Source organism: Convolutriloba macropyga, chromosome 10 (genome assembly GCF_964194025.1).
Source record: "Convolutriloba macropyga chromosome 10, txConMacr16.3, whole genome shotgun sequence".
Lineage (NCBI taxonomy): Eukaryota > Metazoa > Xenacoelomorpha > Acoela > Convolutidae > Convolutriloba > Convolutriloba macropyga.
In genome coordinates, this window is record NC_134477.1 from 40639115 (window position 1) to 40657703 (window position 18589).

Sequence of the window (18589 nt, forward strand, 5' to 3'; positions counted from 1 at the left end):
CAGGGTGGCATGTTATGAGTATTTGAATGCCTTTGTGTTTAAAAAAAGTTTTCCGTTCAAAATTTCTTGCCTCTTGTCAAACAATATGTGCCAGAAGTCATTTTGATTATAAAGCATCACCAGTAATTAAAAAAATAAAATCGAGATGTTAATAAAAAAAACTTTTTCAATTCTCTACTCGCCTTCGAACGAAAAAAGGTTTTGTACTTTTTCTTTGGTTTTTGTTTCCGCAGTCCGATTACAATTTAATTGTACTTCAAATTCAGTGCTTGCTAACCTAATGATTAGAAGTGATGTGTTTTACATATTATGGAGCCTCTGAGTGAACTTTCAGGTGAACCCAAGTGAGCCCCCTAGTTAACCCCCCCCCCCCGCCCCCACTCGAATGAAGCGGGCTGCAATAGATCAGAGCTCCAATTAGTCGTTCGGGAGCAATCTTCTGACGTTAATCGGTTATATTTTCAAAAATATGTGTGTTGCTGAAGTTTCCATGCTATTCTGTAATTAACGCAATCATACTAGCTCTATGCGAGCTCAACTCAATTGTGCTCTTTTCAGGGGTTTTTACTACAAATAGTCTAATCGAAACTGCACAGTCTTTACTTTGAGTTGTAGTTCTCTTCGTTGGTCGATAACTGTTTCAAACTCCACCCCTCTCTCATTTGAAAATTATAAGTACCCCTATATTTTCATTCCTGTCAATAATTTTTTTGGCAAGCAATCAATCGAAACCGGCAATCCTAATTCCTTAACGATACGCATCAACGATTGCGTCATGTATTTGTAAAAAAAAACGGATTGAACTAAACTATTTTATTTCATTTTCACAATTACCAATTCAGTTCTGATAAATATGGTAATCAGACATCGAGCATCAGAGATTTTGAAGTCCCGCTTTTTTAGCTATTAGTTTCCTCCCGTATCATGTAACCCTGATTCGTTCAGCACAATTTTTTCTCAAAATAATTGGTGTAGTTAACATCCAAAATTAAAGATAGGTAAGGCTTTTGAGTGTGAAAAGATATGATGTCATTATGTGGGTGTTAAAAAAGAATCGGGACGAAGAGAAGTATAACCAGAGATTCAATTAGTGTAGAAGTTGAGCACTTCGTCTCTCGTTTTGCCGAAAAACCTGACGCAGTCAGAGCTCTGGCTATCAGTTTCTTCATCTCCTAGCACTGGCACTTCATGGGTCTACCGTTCCTGTAGAAGATACTGTCTTTCTCACTTGGCCCCATTCGACTGATCCGCTTGCAGTCCCAGTAGCTAGATTGCGCACCTTTCGGCTGCACCTTAAGAAAACGAAAATTGGATCATTTCCATTTGTGTACCCCTGCTTAGTGGGTGCAAATTATTTGGACCCCTTCAAGCGCACGTGTCATATTTTTACATAAATATTTTCTATGTAATGGCACGTGCTCTGTAACTGAGGATGCATAGCGTTCCGGGGGGGGGGGGCCCAAACGGAAAAGCTCCCAGAAAAAAATTAGGACCACTACACACTGACGCGCATTTTATAAACCTCCTTCCCTTTTTTTCGCATCTGCTACATTCAAGTGGTACCAAAGTTGCATCCAAGTTTGGCCAAGCTATAGTCAACCTGAACGTTTGGTTAAGTAAGAGCTCATCATCCTCCATCATAGAAATGTTCTTAGTCATACAGATAAAACAGAATAGATGATAAAAAGAAGGCACTAAGGCCTAAAGGCAAGTGAACATAATTCTTTGGTTGCTTAATTATGCTTCTAACGGACATTTTCCTTGTTTTCTTAGCTGTCACTTTCCTTTAGCTGTCACTAATTCTTTGCACTCCTTACTCATATTTTATTGTCATACTTAGTCTAGGCCTCTTACTATACTTATTCCCTCTCTTTATTACCAAAACAACCTCAGATTTTAGTCTTTCTCAACTGTTAACGTTTTACTCGCAATTTTACCCGTTCGATTTCCGAAACAGGTTTGAACATCAATTCCAGCACCCCGAGTAATCAGGACTCGGGAGCAAACACCCTCGCGTCAGGCCATATAGCCCTTGGGAGACTAGTATTTGTATATAACTTGAATTTAGAGAACCCAGAGTAAAAAACCGGATTTCTGACTTCAACAATGAGTGCTATAGAAACCTTGCTTGCACTGATTGCCCTTGCACTGATAACCCGGCTCAAAGTATATTTTCACTCTTTTTTCGACCAAAAACTGTTGCATGAGAGAAAATCTGTGCCAATTGTGATATTATTATGAATATAAATGTGCGCAGGCTGGAACTGCTCCTTTATTGGAACTTTCTCACAAAGACCTCTCTCAAAACTTCTCAGCTTGAACTCTCTCACAAACACCGCCTGTATAAAACTCAAAGACCACAATTGAAGGTATATCAGAATTTAATCCGCTTTTTGAATACCAGTACAAAGACCAGATCAACTTAGGTAGAAGCGTACGTCAAAAGACTTACTTAATATAATTAGACCTCAATTTCGCTGTTAAAGAAAATCAACAATAAAGTTAGGCTTGATCATTAGTTTTGAAAGTTGATCAGGCAAGAAGCAAGAAAGTTGATCAAGCACACTTGTCTCGAAGTGTTCAACCTTACAAAATGGTATGAAACGAGCAATAAACTGAGCAAACTTCTTGGAAAAAATTCTTCAAAGCCAAAAGGCAGGTTTTTTGGGAAGTTTTATTGGAAGCCCAACTTTCTCAAGAAACAAAGCATACACTTCTCAAAGATAATTGAAAACAGGGAACCATCACAAAATGTAACAACTTCGTCAAAGAGGACTTTTTTAAGGTCTACAATTGAGTCAAAATAAAGAATTATTATTATAAATTGCTCATTATTCTAAAAACCATAAGAATTGAAAATGAAAGTGACACAACAGTGCCAGCTGACGAACTCTGCGATCCATTCGCTCCTACCAAAAATCAAGGATTGCAGAAAAAAATATTATTTAGGTTGAACGATTATTCAATTGCTGGATTGATTCGCTGCACAAGAATTGCTAAGTTACTATAAATTTAAATCGAATTCTCTCTTTGAGTTTTGAACACCGAAATTGGGTTCTAAATAAATAAGAGTATAGTTCTGGGAAGCCTAGGGCAATTCGAGCTCAATTCAGCAATTTCAAGCGCCCTCGGCTTTGAGCTCTAATTGCCCTAGGCTTCCCAGAGCTATACTCTAACATATACATGCGTTTTAACCGCGCATCTGCCAAACTTCTTACCTCACAGTTGCCATTTTAAGTCTAAAATTGTTTTCCATATTTAGTTGTCCCACTAGAAAAATGCTCGCTTTTGATTCTTTCGCAATTACCGAGAATCAATGTTTAATTATTGTAGGTAAATACCATAACACCTCTACTATCTATTGGCTAAACCTTGGTAGATAGAATAAACGTTAAGCCCGTAGCCAATCGGAATTTTGAAGGGCATGTAGAGCATTTATGATAGACAACAATTATTTTGGACATATTGTTGTCATGGAGCAAATTATGATCGAAAATTAGGAACAAATATTGTAAATCGGGTCATCCCGAATGAACAACGTCTTGGCACTAACTCAGCACTTATCTACTCTTCGACTAAACTCAGATTAGATGCCAAAACACGAGCGACTAAATTTTTGTTCTAACTTAAACATAGAGTTATAGAGGCACAATGGATGAAATCTCCTCCCCTGCATATAAACTGACAAACGTACGAAGCCAAAAACTTAATTTTTCCGCAAGTTTCCACTTATTTTTTTGATAAATGCGTTCAATGATACTCTAACTTACAATTTTCTGAGATACTGATTTGCTTGCAACGTGAAGTTTTTTTAGCTCAAAGTGTAACGTAGTCTCTTGCTCTATATAGTCTCCTAGAGCTATGGCTACTAACTGAAGCCGAAAAACATGGACGTAAGTACGATAAAAGCAAATTTATATTGGAAATGTGTTTTGCAGAGGCATTCCTGATACAATCACAAATTTATTAACCGAATTCACCTCAGAATCTCGAAGATTCTCTCATTATATGGTTAAACATTAATCTTTGTCGCCGGAGGGACATAGTGTACTAAATTGAGGGCTCCTGATAGATTAAAGTATAAGATATATTTTGCCTCTATCTTTCTTTACATGAAGTAGAACAATTATTCTAGTCTCTCCTGTTTTACATCCATTCTGAGTTTGGTGGCAGAACAGATCAGAACTGAATGAGTCCCAAGACATTGTTCATTCGGGATGACCCAATTTACCCCTAATTGTTTTTAGTTTGAGATTATTTTTTTGCTTGCGAAAAAAAACGTCTTCATTAATTCCTGTCTACAATGCTTGTTCCATACGCCCTTCAAACGCCCGATTGGGTGAAAGCTTAACATATATGTGGTAAGTCGTAGCCACTAAATTATATATGTTTTATGGTAATTTCAAGTTATATTCAGTCTATAGGATTTTTTAGTATGCTAAAAATTACATTTTATGGTATACGAATACGAAATTGAGCTCACAATTCCTTTTGTACCGAGCGTTTTTCCCCACACTCTGCATCACAACATTAACATGGGCGAACTCAATGATCTAAATAAAGTCTCAATGACGATAAACTGCGCATCCGTCATTTTAGAAAAGGCTTTAAAAGCAACGCTTTGGAGCTTAGAGTGCTGATTCAGCTCTGAAAAGCACTGGAATCAAAGTCCTGACGTCAATCCCCTTCTTTTCATAGCACTAGGGTGGCCACCTTTTTGCCAGGTTTCGTTAGGAGAATTATACCCGAACTTCCAGAAGAAGGGAGAGGACTGGGATCTTAATCGGCTCGTGTTGAGTACAGAAGCTTCGAACAGTAAAATTTAAAGCAATGTTTTTTTTTGGATTTAATAAACATTGGAGAGTCTATTTTAAATCTTGAAATGTGTGTTGTTCATTTTCCTCTGCAGTTTGCTTAATTTTGACAGTATTTTCCTCTATTGGCAGATTTAAGACAAATAAAGGTATTTATACTCCGGAAAGCGAAACTGTACAAGACTTCAGCTAAAATTTCTCAGGTAAATCAATAATAATTACACCAATTTATGATCAAACTTTAATTGGTCTGGAATCTGAGAGAGGTTAATATTTTGAGTTTAGATGTTGAGATTTGTTAAATGATACAGGGGTAATATAGTTGGGACTAAATGATGCGGCTCGGTGAAACGACATGAAACCCCAGAGGCGCAGAGGCTGTCCCCAGAGCCGCAGAGGCTGTTGACAATGGCCGGTGAAGCATAGCCAAAATAAATGGTCTTCCATTTAAAACGTGGTAATTATACTCCATTACCCTAAAATTATTTGACTTAGGCATTATTAAGGTGACGCTCTTAATTTTATCAATAGGGTCAAATGTTTGGTTTATTTTGGGTAGTTTGTCCTGACAATTCAGTTGCACAAGACTACGTTTTACAAAATAGCAAAACGGTTTTAATTATAAATTTGTAAATGAGGCTTACTTGTACGATGTAGCAATCAGCCCCTCGTCTTTCAGCGGGCTCCCATTCTCTCCTCTCCAAGACTCCTTTTTCCATCTGATGATCTGTACGCAGTGCTGTGTTTGGGGTTGAACGACGTGCTATAAAGACACCATGGGTTGAACGAGAGTTGATGAATGATTTTTCGACTCGGAAAAATGATTTACACTTAATTAATTTTCAGGGGAACCTTGATGAAAAAAATATACAAGATAAATGCAAGCAGAAGCTCACAAACTGCCCAATTTTTATTGATGATGAGAAGAGTCTTTCTTCGTTTTTGAATCTGTTCGATTTTATTCTTTCTTGAAGCTGGAGATACTGAATTTTGGGGAGTGGTTAGTAGCAAAATAAAAGCGAAATGAAAGTCAAATTTTTTACTTTAAGTCGCAATCTCACTAACCGCATTAGGGAAAAGTGATCTCCCGTACCTAGGTCGCAGTCAGTTTCAGCGCTGTACCATTGACTTTCAATTGTAACCAGTACTGTGCCAGACAAATAGCAGTGTAAATAAATTTGCCAGTCTGCCCAGAGTCGATTAAGAAAAATCCCAGTCTGTTTTTTTTCTTCGCAGCATCATTTACATTATTGGTTAACACTGCACAGAATGTCTCAGTTCAGACTGTACAGACGAAGAACTAACAGACTGTACATAGCAAATTTTGAAAATTTCGAATGACTGATATCATGCATGAAATTTTCAACGTGTCGATACCCGGAGCTGCATTCTAGCTTAACTTGTACATACTACACTACAATTAACTGACACATCGACTTCCACCGACTTCCGCCGACCTCCGCCGACTTCCGACATCCGCCGACTTCCACCGACCTCCGCCGACTTCAACCGACTTCCGACCTCCGCCGACTTCCACCGACTTCCACCGACCTCCGCCGACTTCCGACCTCCGCCGACCTCCGCCGACTTCCACCGACTTCCGCCGACCTCCGCCGACTTCCACCGACCTCCGCCGACTTCCGACCTCCGCCGACTTCCACCGACCTCCGCCGACCTCCGCCGACTTCCACCGACCTCCGCCGACTTCCGCCGACCTCCGCCGACTTCCACCGACCTCCGCCGACTTCCGACCTCCGCCGACTTCCACCGACCTCCGCCGTTTCTACCTGATTGATGTGAATGCAACAGTGTATTTTATGTGAACCTTCATATGTTGTGTATTTCAGATTTGATTGAGACTTGTATTTGTTATTTGTGTTCGTTGAACTTGACTTTGATTGAATTAATTGGATTGTAGAAGATGGAACAGGTTATCATAAACGTTGAATTACACGAGACTATTTTGATATGCAGGCGGGAAGTGATGTTTATAGTAGCGGACCCAGAGGAGAAGACGTGTCATGGAATTATTACTGTGAGAAAAGTGGTGGACATCGATAACGAACGAATGGATATGGTGAGGAAGTTGCGAAAAAGAAGGGCACCTGATGTGAGTGTGAGTGTAATCAATGAACGGAAGGGTAGGCGCTTCGAATGCGGGTACTGCGAGTATGAATCACGTGCGCAGTATATCACTGCAAGGCACGTTGCCCGCGTTCACCTGAAAAGCATCCGGCCAACAAAATGTGATTTATGCCCATTCAGAACAATCTATTCTGCCAATTTGAAAAGACATATTCAAAGGGTTCATATTTCTGTTGTTAATGTGAGATTGAGGTGTGAGTCAAAGTCGTCGGAGTCGAGGTCGTCAATGTCGTTGAGGTCAAAGTCGGGATCAAAGTCGGGGTCAACTAGCACAAAGTCAACTGCGAAATCATCATCATCATCTTCAGTTGTTCCCTTGAATTAATTGCGTTTAGTCTTCATTGTTTATAGTTTGTCTGATACTTGTTTTTTACTTCTTTGTTTTACTTTACGTGGACTTTACTTTCGTTGTTTACTGGATTACTTTCGTTTTAATCGCCATTTACGTGGACTTTACTTTCTTTGGATTACGTGGTTACTTTCGTTACTTTCGATTTAATCGCCATTTACGTGGACTTTGCTTTCTTTGGATTACGTGGTTACTTTTGTTTTAATCGCCATTAATCGTTTAAATCGCGCTCTTAATGATCTCTTATTCTCTCTTCATTTATCTTCTCTTCATTTATCATGATCGACCATATTTAACAGGGAGGAACTGTTCCATTTAATCATGTTATACACGTTATCAAAATTTAGTGCTCATAACGTACTCCCTTACTCGTGTTAATTATACCATAAGGGGGGGGGGGGGAATTATACCATAGGGGGGGGGATGTTGTACACGTGATCAAAATTTAGTGCTCATAACGTACTCCCTCACTCGTGTTAGTTATACCATAAGGGGGGGGGGGTAGTTTTGTGGGGGGGGGGGTATAACAGGAAACACACCTTAAGCTAACAAAAACAAAGATTTAATTTGAATGATAGAATTGGATATTCAAGTTTAAGTAAAAATGAAACAGTTCCAACAGGGTTCAGAAGCAAAATTAGTCAGTAAATATGCCTCACAGCTGCTAGTCAAACTGGAAAGCCCAAGCTTTCTTTTTTCGAAGATTTCGCCCTTGCCGGAGCTGCTGCAATAATCTCAAAGACAGCTGCTGCTCCCATCGAAAGAGTCAAATTGCTTTTACAGAACCAAGATGAGATATTGGATTTTACAGAACCAAGCTGGAAGCTATTGATTGTGTCTTATCAAGTTATTGATTGTGTCTTATGTGTCTTATGAAGATTGTGTCAACAATCTTCAATTCTTACGTTTCTTTTACCGATTCAAACTTGCGTTCGCGTTGAGATAGTTTGTATGTGTTTAAGCAATAAACTGAATCGAATACACACACGTATTGTGGTACTGACGGCTTACATGGTTATAACAACTTCACATGGTTATAACAACCTACATGGTTATAACAACTTCACGATTGAGCCTTGCAGACGACACTTCAACGGAATGGTATTATTGCTGTCCTTCTGACATATATTGACGAAGTAGTTAACGGGTTCTATTAGGTTCCACTGTCCGCTCTGTTTGAAGTTGGTCAGATCCATTCGAGAAGGATGAGCAAATCTGGGATCAGTTGATAGTCTGTACGAGGATTGGGTTGAAAGCCACTGGCCCATAGTTTGATCAATTGAATTAGTCTGGAGAAAATGAGCTGAAAGTTGTTAGCCGGAGCGAGCGATCTCATCGTAGCACAATTATCAATAGAAAGACATTTGCATCTGACGATTGTATGATTGTAGAGGATTCGTGATGATTGTACAGAGGATGAAAGTGAACTCAAAGTGAACTGTGCTAGAGTGATCAATTCATTCACTTCAAAGTGAAACTCTTCCATTCATTCAAAGTGAACTCAAAGTGAACTGTATTCATTCACTTCAAAGCATTCATTCAATTCATTTAATTCACTTTCAATTCAATTTAATTCATATTTTTCACTTTTTCGACATTTTATTCATTTTATATTATTCTTAACTAGATATTTTCCGTTGATGCTTTTTACTAGAGCGCATGTAAACGCAGTTTTGAGTAGCAAACTGTAGTCATGAGTATAGAGTAGAGTAGAGCGCGTTTTAATTGCCACTTGAGAGAACACTTAAGTAAATAAAACGGGCGAGCAATTATAATTATGCTGCACAGATGCAAATCCGTCGCTTTCGGTTCATGCCTAGATGAAAGTCAGCCGGTTTTTGTTCATGCTCCGCTAAATTTCAGCCACCTTATAATAATGCCCCGATAAAATTTAGCCGCGCTTTTTTGCTGCTCAGATAAAATTCATATAAACAAAATCATGCCCTAATGAGTCATGTTTTAAAACAGACTATAAATTCCCAAAACTGACATGAACAGAACAAGTGCCAGGCGAAAAATCAGAATGAAAAATTTAATGTTACAGCGCTGAATTAGTCGTAGACCAAGGTACGGGCTCTCAATGGGTATAATTTGTTGAAAAAAATTTATTGAAGAAGTGGAAGATTTCGGCTCCTTCATCGTCGTCTATATCTACTCTCTGTTTAAAAAAATGAAAAATAGACAAATCCAAAAAATGTCTCGGCTGTGAAGTAGCATCTTCAAAACTAAGACAAATTCCCGCTTGGAAGAAAGCGTAGGAAAATCGTGTTTCGATGAGGTTTTATTTGTCACATATAGTTATAGATAATGCTTGGTCAGATAAAAAATTTATAAGTTTTAAGTCGGGTTTTATTGTTGCTAGATTGCCGGCAAACATTATTTAAAAAGTTGAGGCGCAAAAAATGCAACTTCTCAGCTCACGTTGGTACTGCTGAAGAAAAATTGTTTTTCAAAAACGTTACGCGGCCAATGGCTGAAAAACCAAACTTTGTTATAGATATATATTTTGCCACTAGTATTCACGGATGAACGTAACCCATTTTCACAATTCTGAGCATGTAATTAGCCTAAACATTTATTGCAAGAATTTTATTTACTTAATTAAAAAACATTGTTTTGAACAAGAGCATGAGTAACTGCAGAATTGTCTTCTTAATCCACAATTAGAATCGCCAGGACCACTTCTGAAAATAATAATCACTCACGTTTTTTTTCGATTCAGTCTAACTGACTCTATCTTAGTGTTTAGAAACGGTGTAAAGCGCATTAAAGTGAAAAATCCATTACTTCACTTTTATTTACTCTTTAATTTACTCGAGAAATCAAAATTCGTCCGGTAAAGTTTTAATTGATTAAAATTGCCACAAAAAGTTTTCAAGAAAAAGCTTGCTGATTTGGAGAATTTTCGTTTCTTGTAGAGATAACATAGCATGAAGTCAATAATTATTTGTTTTTAAATCCACTGAAGTGAAGGAAGAAGTGTTAATTGTTTTAACACCACCTTAGTTTATTGTTCTGTCAATTTTGACCAATTAATGAAACGTAACATTACGAAGCCCGTCGGTTGTAGATTATCAAAACCAGAGGTTATAGAAGTTGACATTTTTCTGAGTGTTTAGCTCAATTCCATTGCTTCTGTTCACATTTTTTTAAAGTTTTTCACGAAATTTACCAAAGCATATCAAAATTGTTAACTATTTGGCTGAATTTTTAACAATTCGGATAAAAATCCGAATTGTCCATGAAAATTGGCCGTAAATATGCATCTTTAGCCCACCTGATTTAAATTTACCAAAACTGCAGACCTTAAAACAGCTAAAATAAACTTCGCAAAGCTCAGAAAGTCGTTTTTATGTCGTTTTTAAATCGATATTTTTACAAAATGTTTAAACTATTTTTGATAAAATAAGAATTTTTCCCAACTTATTAATTTATCCATAACAATAAAACTTTAAAATCCATAACAATAAAACTTTAAAAATGACTCTTTTTATGAGACCCCCAGTGAAACCAGGGCTAGGATTTTCTGATCAGGGGTTTTTAAATTAAAAAATATTCTGATTTAATTGGAGCACTGGGGGTTTAAATCTCTTTTCCTATTTTTCTTGCTTTTTATGTCAAACTTATTTGTTATTCATGACCGGTCTAATTAATGACAGATACACTTGCCCTCAAAAAACATCTATGACTATACAACAAAAGCTCGTGGATTTTGTGGTAGGGGAGAAGCTCTTGGTTTTTATGTCTTAGGCGCCCTTTTCTCGCAACAATTTTTGATGGACATTTTGATTTCTACTTGTACTTGTTTCACGTTTGGCATTTGTTTGACATTTTCTGCACCATGCTTGGTCTAAATGGCTTCTTGTTGAGGCCTAGATGATCCTGCGTAATACGTTTAGTAGTAGACAGCCAATATCTTCAATGCCACTGAACTTATTTTTTTTTGTTTTCAGAAATAAAATCTTTTTTTAACTTTGCCTTTTTGTACCTCATTTTTATAAAAAAAGCTCATTTTATATGAATCTGCTTACTTTAAGTGTTGGTCAGGAAAACAATAATCTTTATTTGAGTTTCAGTCACAGCTTTGCTTTGAGTGATCGTTTAATGACATTAACGACTTGTGGTCTTCGTTTTGTCGGCTATTTGCCTCCTTCCCATCTTCATCAGAGACAGTTCTCATCTGCTTTCTAGGGAAGTATCAAATAAGTTGTTTAGCTGAGGTTCTTTTTGATGCGGTTTTTGTTTTGTTACGAAGAGTTTTTTAAAAACAAATTTTGAGTGTTGGCCAAAATTAGGATTTTCTGTGTTTTCATATTCTTATGATTTTCAAGTCTCATTGGTCCTCATTGGTCCCTTTTTTCAGTGGTTTCTTAAAAACTTTTCTGACGCATACATCCATTTTGTCAAGCAGTATGTAATTTTTGAAGTTTTGCTTATCTTGCTCATTTGATATATATCTAAGTTCAAAATGTGGATGAGCAGTGTCGATACATAGTATGTGAACGCCCATTACCGAACCTTTTTTTTTACAAAACAGAGCCATTTCTACCGGATATTTTAAAAAAGAAATCAAATTGAAGACTTTTACACTTCAATACACAGTCAATAGTTAATTTAATGTGTTCATGATGCAATCAGTTATTATTTTTACTTTTTTCATTTATTTTTATGACCTTGCCTAGTTTGACATCAGTCTTTTTGAACTGCGCAGAATAATTTACAAAGTGAGAGTGTTAGTAACTAAATAAATCTAAGCGAGAGAATATTAACCAATCAGAATCGAGTATTTAAATTACGTATAGAATTGCGTCTAATATACACAAAAAGTTCCGGAAAAGTTCGTATAACCTAATTTTAAGTAAATAATACCATGATATGTATCGAATAAGGCGGTTTTCGGCTTAATATTTTTAGGTTCTCTAGACGACTGTTGATCGATTATGTACTGATTCTGACGTCAATGACATCAGACAAAAAACCAGTAAAAGAGCATCAAAAAAAACCTTGCCGTCTAAAAACCACTTGTTGCTATGTACGTTGCAATCTTAATACGTTGTCTTGATCTAACGAATGCTAATACGTTCTTGAATACGTTTCGAGTTTGAATACAGCTTTCCGAACTTCTGTTTTTACCAGAGTTTATATGGCGCCCCACAAGGGACCCGATTCATAACAACAGTTTCACCTTTCATTCTGCCTGTGAGCCTTCATATCCAGATGAACCCTGAGAATAAGAAAACAATTCGACACCACAGTGAGGGCGTTTGCAGAATGCGCTTGCACAGGTTATCTTCCAATTAGAGGCGATGAACTTCATAGAATGGGAGGTTAAAATTGAAGCTGCCAGTAATTCAAACGATTGGGATCAACTGATTTTGAGACCGACTAATGGTTCAGTGGATTTGGGGACTTGTGAATTTGTATCCAGATTTGCGGAAGCTCACAGACAGTTGCTTTGTTGTTTGTGTTCATAAACGATGGTTGGATCTGTCCTCCTGAGTGGACTGCTCTGTCGACAAATGTCAAAAAAAAGTTCAGTTGGAGGGCAAAAGGGGTACAGATATACTCCGTAGCACAGACTATCAGAAACTGTAAGACACGACACTTCACTAATTTGTTTTGCAGTAAATTGATTCAAAAACCATTTTAGACGGCAAGAAATCCAACCCGTGATCTTTTTGGATATCGCAGGGGGTAGTAAAATTAAACCATTTTAATGAAAAATATTAGTAAAAGGTCACCATTAACGCCCCACAAAAAAATTTTCAAGAGCGAAAAACATCGATTTTGAAAATTTTTGGTCGAATTGTCAAAAATTTGTTAAAAGTTATCAAGTCGGTTCGTATACCGAAAATTACCTCTGATATAGAGAAAAGCGAGAAAACATTGTGCTAAAATGTTCAATTTTGAAAATTTTAGGTCAATTTTTATGCAATTCTTAAAACCTTAGAAAATCAATACCGAATATTGATAAACCGAATTGTCGAGCTTAAATCCGTCCAGTTTACTGGGTTAACGTTCCGTAATCAAGAATTTGCAAAAAATTGACCAAATCTTGAAAAAAAAAATTGAACAAAAGCATAAAATTTTGACAAATTTGTCAAAATTTTGATTTCTCGACTAGAAGGCTCGTCAATTGAGTTAAACTCAATACACACAGAGAATCTGTGAAAAAAAAACTCCGGCCTACAGAAAAAAAATGAGCGAATCCGTATAATTTTTTTCGTCGCTCGTTTATATACCGTTTTTCGTCAGCGTTCTTTTCGTTCTTTAACTTTACAATTCTCCGTTTTCCGTTTTTTGTCAATACGCCGCTCTCCCAAAACTTCGCTTTTCGTTTTCTTCCGTTATTTTTTCCTGTTTTTGATGTAGTTTGTTTTCATATATGATGAAGTATGTTGTGTTTTTGTTGCAGTATGTTGATTATGCTAGTATGCTGGTTAGTTGGTTTAAGTTTTTGCTTTCTAGGGTGTGACTTAAGTTTGTTCTAGAGTTACGGCTAGGTGGTTCCTGGACTTTCCCAACTTACTAATTTACTAGCACCTCTGTTGTAGTATATTGATTTTTGCTGCTGTATGTTTGCGTGTAACTGTATGATTGTTAGTTGGTTTAGGTTTTTGCCTTCTAGGGTGTGACTTAAGTTTATTCTGGAGTTACGGCTAGATTGTTTTTTAACTTTTCCAGCTTTCATAGACTACAAAAGCGCTGCATATTACTTAATTTTAGCTGTAGTTTGTTTAATATTGTCGGTATGCTGACTGGTTGTTTAGGTTTGAATATTGCTAGGGTGTGACTTAAGTTTATTCTGGAGTTACGGCTAGTAAATTTCTTGCTCTTTTCATCCATTTAGTATACTACTGCTTTGCCGTAAATTAGTTCGTTATTTGTATATATTAAGCCCCATAATGACTTGTGCTAGTTTGCCTCGTGCAGTAGCATCTCTCCTCCATCCTAGGGTGTGACTTAAGTTTGTTCTGGAGTTACGGCTAGTTTGTTTGGTTGCGTTTGTTGCTGTGGTCTGCTAGCATAGTGGTTCCCGACCTCCCCGCTTGCTGTGTAATCGTCTCCCGCCCGTTCCGACCCGCCTTTCCGTTTCGTTGCGCGCTACTCGCTCAACGCCTCCGTTGTGTCCGTCTCGTCTCACGTTTCTTCGTGCGTCGCTCGTTCAGCGTTTCCGTCCCGTCCGTTGCGTCGCCCGTTTACCACCCGCGTTTTCGCCAGTTCCGTTCCGTTCACTGTTGCGTTGCGCGCCGTTCGCCCGTCCTTCCCGCCCCGTCCGCTTCGTTTCCCGTTTCGTCGTGCTTCGTCTTCTTACTTACTTTCGCCGAGTAATTCATTACTCGGTAACTTCTTTTCTGCTCTTCGACGTCTTGATTATCAAGTCTTCGTCATTTGGGTTCGGTATAACCCGCATTCCACGTGTTTGGTTGAAAGTTACTCTACATTGATAAATTAGCCATTTCAATATCATGGCCGAACAGCAGGAGAAATTGAAAAAGCTCTTTAATGCAAGATCTAATCTAGAATCTGAGCTATGTAACATCCATAAGGATATCACAGATGCCATAGATCGTCAAGACAGGAGGGTTAAAGTCGAACGCTTGGTTACTAGGTTGAAGGATCTCTTCAGTAAACTGGTGGAGAAGAATGAAGAACTATTTAACTTGGCCAGTAAAGCGGAGAACCAGATTCAATTTACCCTGTCCTTGAGCAATGGTTGGATGATGTAATTAAGAACAATGATAGATTCTTGCTTGCGGCTAGAAGCTATATTGACTCAGTTGCTCACCGAGACACCGTATGTGAGGGCGTTAACCCTCAAGGGCAGTCTAAGAGAAGTTCACGTCGAACGGCATCGACAATGTCTAGCCAGCGTAAACATGACTTTCTAATGGCAAAACTAAAACGCGAAGAGGCCGAGAAACAAGAACAAGCTGCCATGCGCCTCGCTAAACAAAAACACGAAATTGCCATGAGAAAAAAGGAGCTTGAGATACAAATGGAGCAGATGGCACTTCAAGAATTGGAGGAAGACCACCGCCAGCGTGTTGCCGCTGCTAAATTAGATGAGACTGAATTAATGGATAACCATTCATTGTTTAGTCACCACTGAGGTGAACTGAATTTGCTTAAAGATAGGGGTTCAGATAGAAGTCAGAGACTTGTTCAGGATTGGGTAAATTCGTTTCCACCAGGTAATTCATTGACTGCTGCAAGTGATTTAAATTTTTCTCGTCCTTGTTCAGCAACCGCTGACCCTCCTGTTCAAGATACTGCCCCTAGTAATCCTCCAGAAAACACAAATAATGTTGCCGGTAACTTGAATCATCTTGAAATGCTTTCTCAGTACACACGGCCAGGAGTTGCAATTTCTGTTGCTCAGCGAGAAGCGTTGTATCGGGAATACCTCCAAGCTCAACTGCAGCAACCACTCAGTGATCAAAGAGTCGAGCAAGCACATAGTCCCTCAGACAGTGGTAAGGTGAACCAAGTATCAGTTGACATACAAAATATTGCACTTCCACCACTTCAGCCACCTATGCAACCTCCCCAGCCACCAACACCCGTTATGGCACCATCGAACTCCATCTTTGTACCTGAGTTTTCAACAAACCAACAGGGAGCTTTTCGGACCCAACAGAGAGCCCGTGAAATTTTTGCTTATAGTAAAAAACCTCTGCACGCAATTGAGTAACGAAAGACTTTTCAAGCTCCTCGAAGTGATATAATTTAAGCTTCTTTATATAATTGACACTTTTCAATGGAAAATGAATACTTGTTGTAGTCTGAGGATTTTTGCAAAACACTTGTTTATAAGTAATAACTAACAGAGGCAGCTTGTCTTTGTTAATCCTGTAGATGTATATAATAACAATAGTTTTACTCCCTTAGTTGGTAACTTATGTTATCTATCCAAAAGGCAAATCTGTTTCTTTTCGCGAGTTGATTTTTATTAGCTTTGGTAAGCAAACTTTTGCTCTAACATTTGTTCTTAGAACCTAGTAGGAATTTTTGTTAACCATTGGAATTTATATATTCTCTTGATTTAAATTAAAAACAGAAAGTGTGAAAATCTACGACGCTAAAGAAAGGCTTGTAAAGTTTTAGCATCAGAAACTTTTTTTTCAAAAGTTAATTTCAGATAAAATATCGCTGAATTTATTTATGTTATGTTTCCCTAAAAACCATATACCACAGCGCAAATTTTTAAAATTGACGCAAACACATTTAAAAATGTCAGTTTTCATTTTTTTTCGAAATTTAAAGAATTGAAATTTTAAAAATCATTTAGGAATTATATGATAATTTTGCAGTGTTTTAAACAAACGTTTAATTTTTTGCCCATAATGGAATTAGAAAAAGATTGGACCAATTTTTTTCGAAGCCTCGGAACTGTAATTGAAAATATTATTCTTGCGCCCGGGCACGACTTCAATTCTGCGGGCTGTCAATAAGTGATATACTATCGAAAAAAATAAATTTTTCGAACAAGATTAAAATTGAAAATTTCCCGACCAGCTTAACAGCGTGTATTGAAAACAACGCCTTCGAGAATTTTTTTAAAACATTCGCAAGCATATGGTAACATTCAGACTCTTAGCAGGTAAAACTGAAACTGCACTTACCATCGACATGTACGATGATCACTACGGATATCGCAAGAAATGTCGTCATGTTGACTCCACACATTTTTAACCACATTTGGAACCAGAAATTGTTTAGCCGTTCAATTTTTTTTTAACTCAAACAAACTGTAATCAATTCTTAAACTTGTTGGTTGAATTTAAATTATTGTGTACATACTTCTAACAATTGAGCTTAAAAGAAAATTCTGTTTTATTTTACGTTTGTTTATCTAATTATCAAAGACGGTTGGTATCGTGTTCAAATATGTTTCAATTAGCTGAAAAACGTATCAAAAACCCAACAAGAGCCAAATTCAATTCACCGCCCGATTGTAAAACCGATTAATTTTATTTGAAGCAATTTCCTTTTTATTTATTTACGCAATTAACGAACTGGCTCGTTCGTAGATGGTTTGTCATATTTTTACAGGTCAAAGAAAATAGGTCATATAACGAATCGCCAAATAAACAAACGTCATTAATTTAATATGAGCGCATAATCTTATCACAGGAACCCCGGGTTGACTATCGTAAAAATTCTTGGTATTCATGCCAGAACACACAGCTTCGAGTAATCAAACAAGTCATCTATGACTTCCAGGTTGTCAGAAATAAACTGAGCTGAATCCACCCGCCACCACTGAAAGTGTATACGATTAATTGATTTCACGCTTTTTTATGGTTACAACATCCATTTAGAATTGATCGAATATTTATGCAATGCTGGCTTTTTTTTCTCCAGATCAAACGGGAAAATTTCATAAGCTCCCTAAAAAGTATAAGTGGTACGGCACCACTTTTTCTTATTAGGGAGCTTATAAAATTTGGCGGCCATATGAAAGTCGTTGAAAAGCGGATTACAACAACATAAATTTCGTATTAACTTTTGCACTTCTTAAATTGCCGAAAATTTTCTTACACAGACTGATGATACTGCTCATGGGAAGGCATAATGCTTCGATTTCGCAACTTTTTTCTTAACGAGAATTTCCAATTAGTTTTTCCGAACCAGGGCATTTGAATTAGTTTGGTTTTGCAGCAGTAAGTATAAAGGTTGAAATTAAATCAAATTTTTGAAAATAGAATGATAAAAAATTGAAATTAATTTTTGAAAATTTGAAAACTTTTCAAAAATTTTCTTCGATTTATTCGGAAAAAATAAAGTATGTAATGAGCATTCGTATTTTTAGTTAGGAGATGCTAATTTTGTAACTTTTTATTTAAAAAAGACTTGAAGGCTATGACAAAAAAGACAAAATTAAGTGGTCAATTAAGACAGATTTTGACGTAAAATCTGTAACCTATGTGATATCTTGATCTGTTATGCCGAGCTATTGCTTTTCAAGTGGAGAAAATTTATGAAATTAACAATCCATGTTTTTGCTGCTGAGAAAATCCTGTTTTGAGATGAAAACAAAGTGAAAAGTAGATGAACAGAAAAAAAGTTTGTTTCAATTGTGCTATTAAAATGTAAATTAAGCCAATTACTTTTTTTCCGCGTTTCATGATGTTTTTTAATTGTTTATTCAAATGACATTTTCGTCGTTAAGAACTGAGACTAGGTAACAAGTAGAAAAAAAGAGAATATTGCAAAAGGGCTTTTGTAAAGTTCGAAAGAAATTGTTTTCAAAGTCATGAAAGCCATTGACTGAAAA

At 37.1% G+C, this 18589-nt stretch overlaps 1 protein-coding gene across 1 annotated transcript; it reads right to left on the reverse strand.

Moving 5' to 3' along the window:
• Window positions 1-795: 795 nt before the first annotated feature.
• LOC142348543 (uncharacterized) lies at window positions 796-17559 on the reverse strand. The gene is made up of 3 exons (XM_075399924.1): window positions 16935-17559; window positions 5459-5577; window positions 796-1292 (listed from the first exon to the last, which is right to left on the reverse strand). Exons 1-3 carry the CDS (start codon window positions 17008-17010, stop codon window positions 1173-1175), a joined length of 315 nt encoding a protein of 104 aa, XP_075256039.1. The 5' UTR covers window positions 17011-17559; the 3' UTR covers window positions 796-1172.
• Between the last annotated feature and the right edge of the window lie 1030 nt (window positions 17560-18589).

Coding starts and splice junctions, on each gene's coding strand:
- LOC142348543 (XM_075399924.1), bottom strand. CDS start 17,010: ATGTGGTTAAAAATGTGTGGAGTCAACATGACGACATTTCTTGCGATA. Junction 5,578..16,934: donor GATCATCGTACATGTCGATG/GTAAGTGCAGTT, acceptor GTGTCTTTATAG/CACGTCGTTCAACCCCAAAC. Junction 1,293..5,458: donor CTGATTGCTACATCGTACAA/GTAAGCCTCATT, acceptor CGTTTTCTTAAG/GTGCAGCCGAAAGGTGCGCA.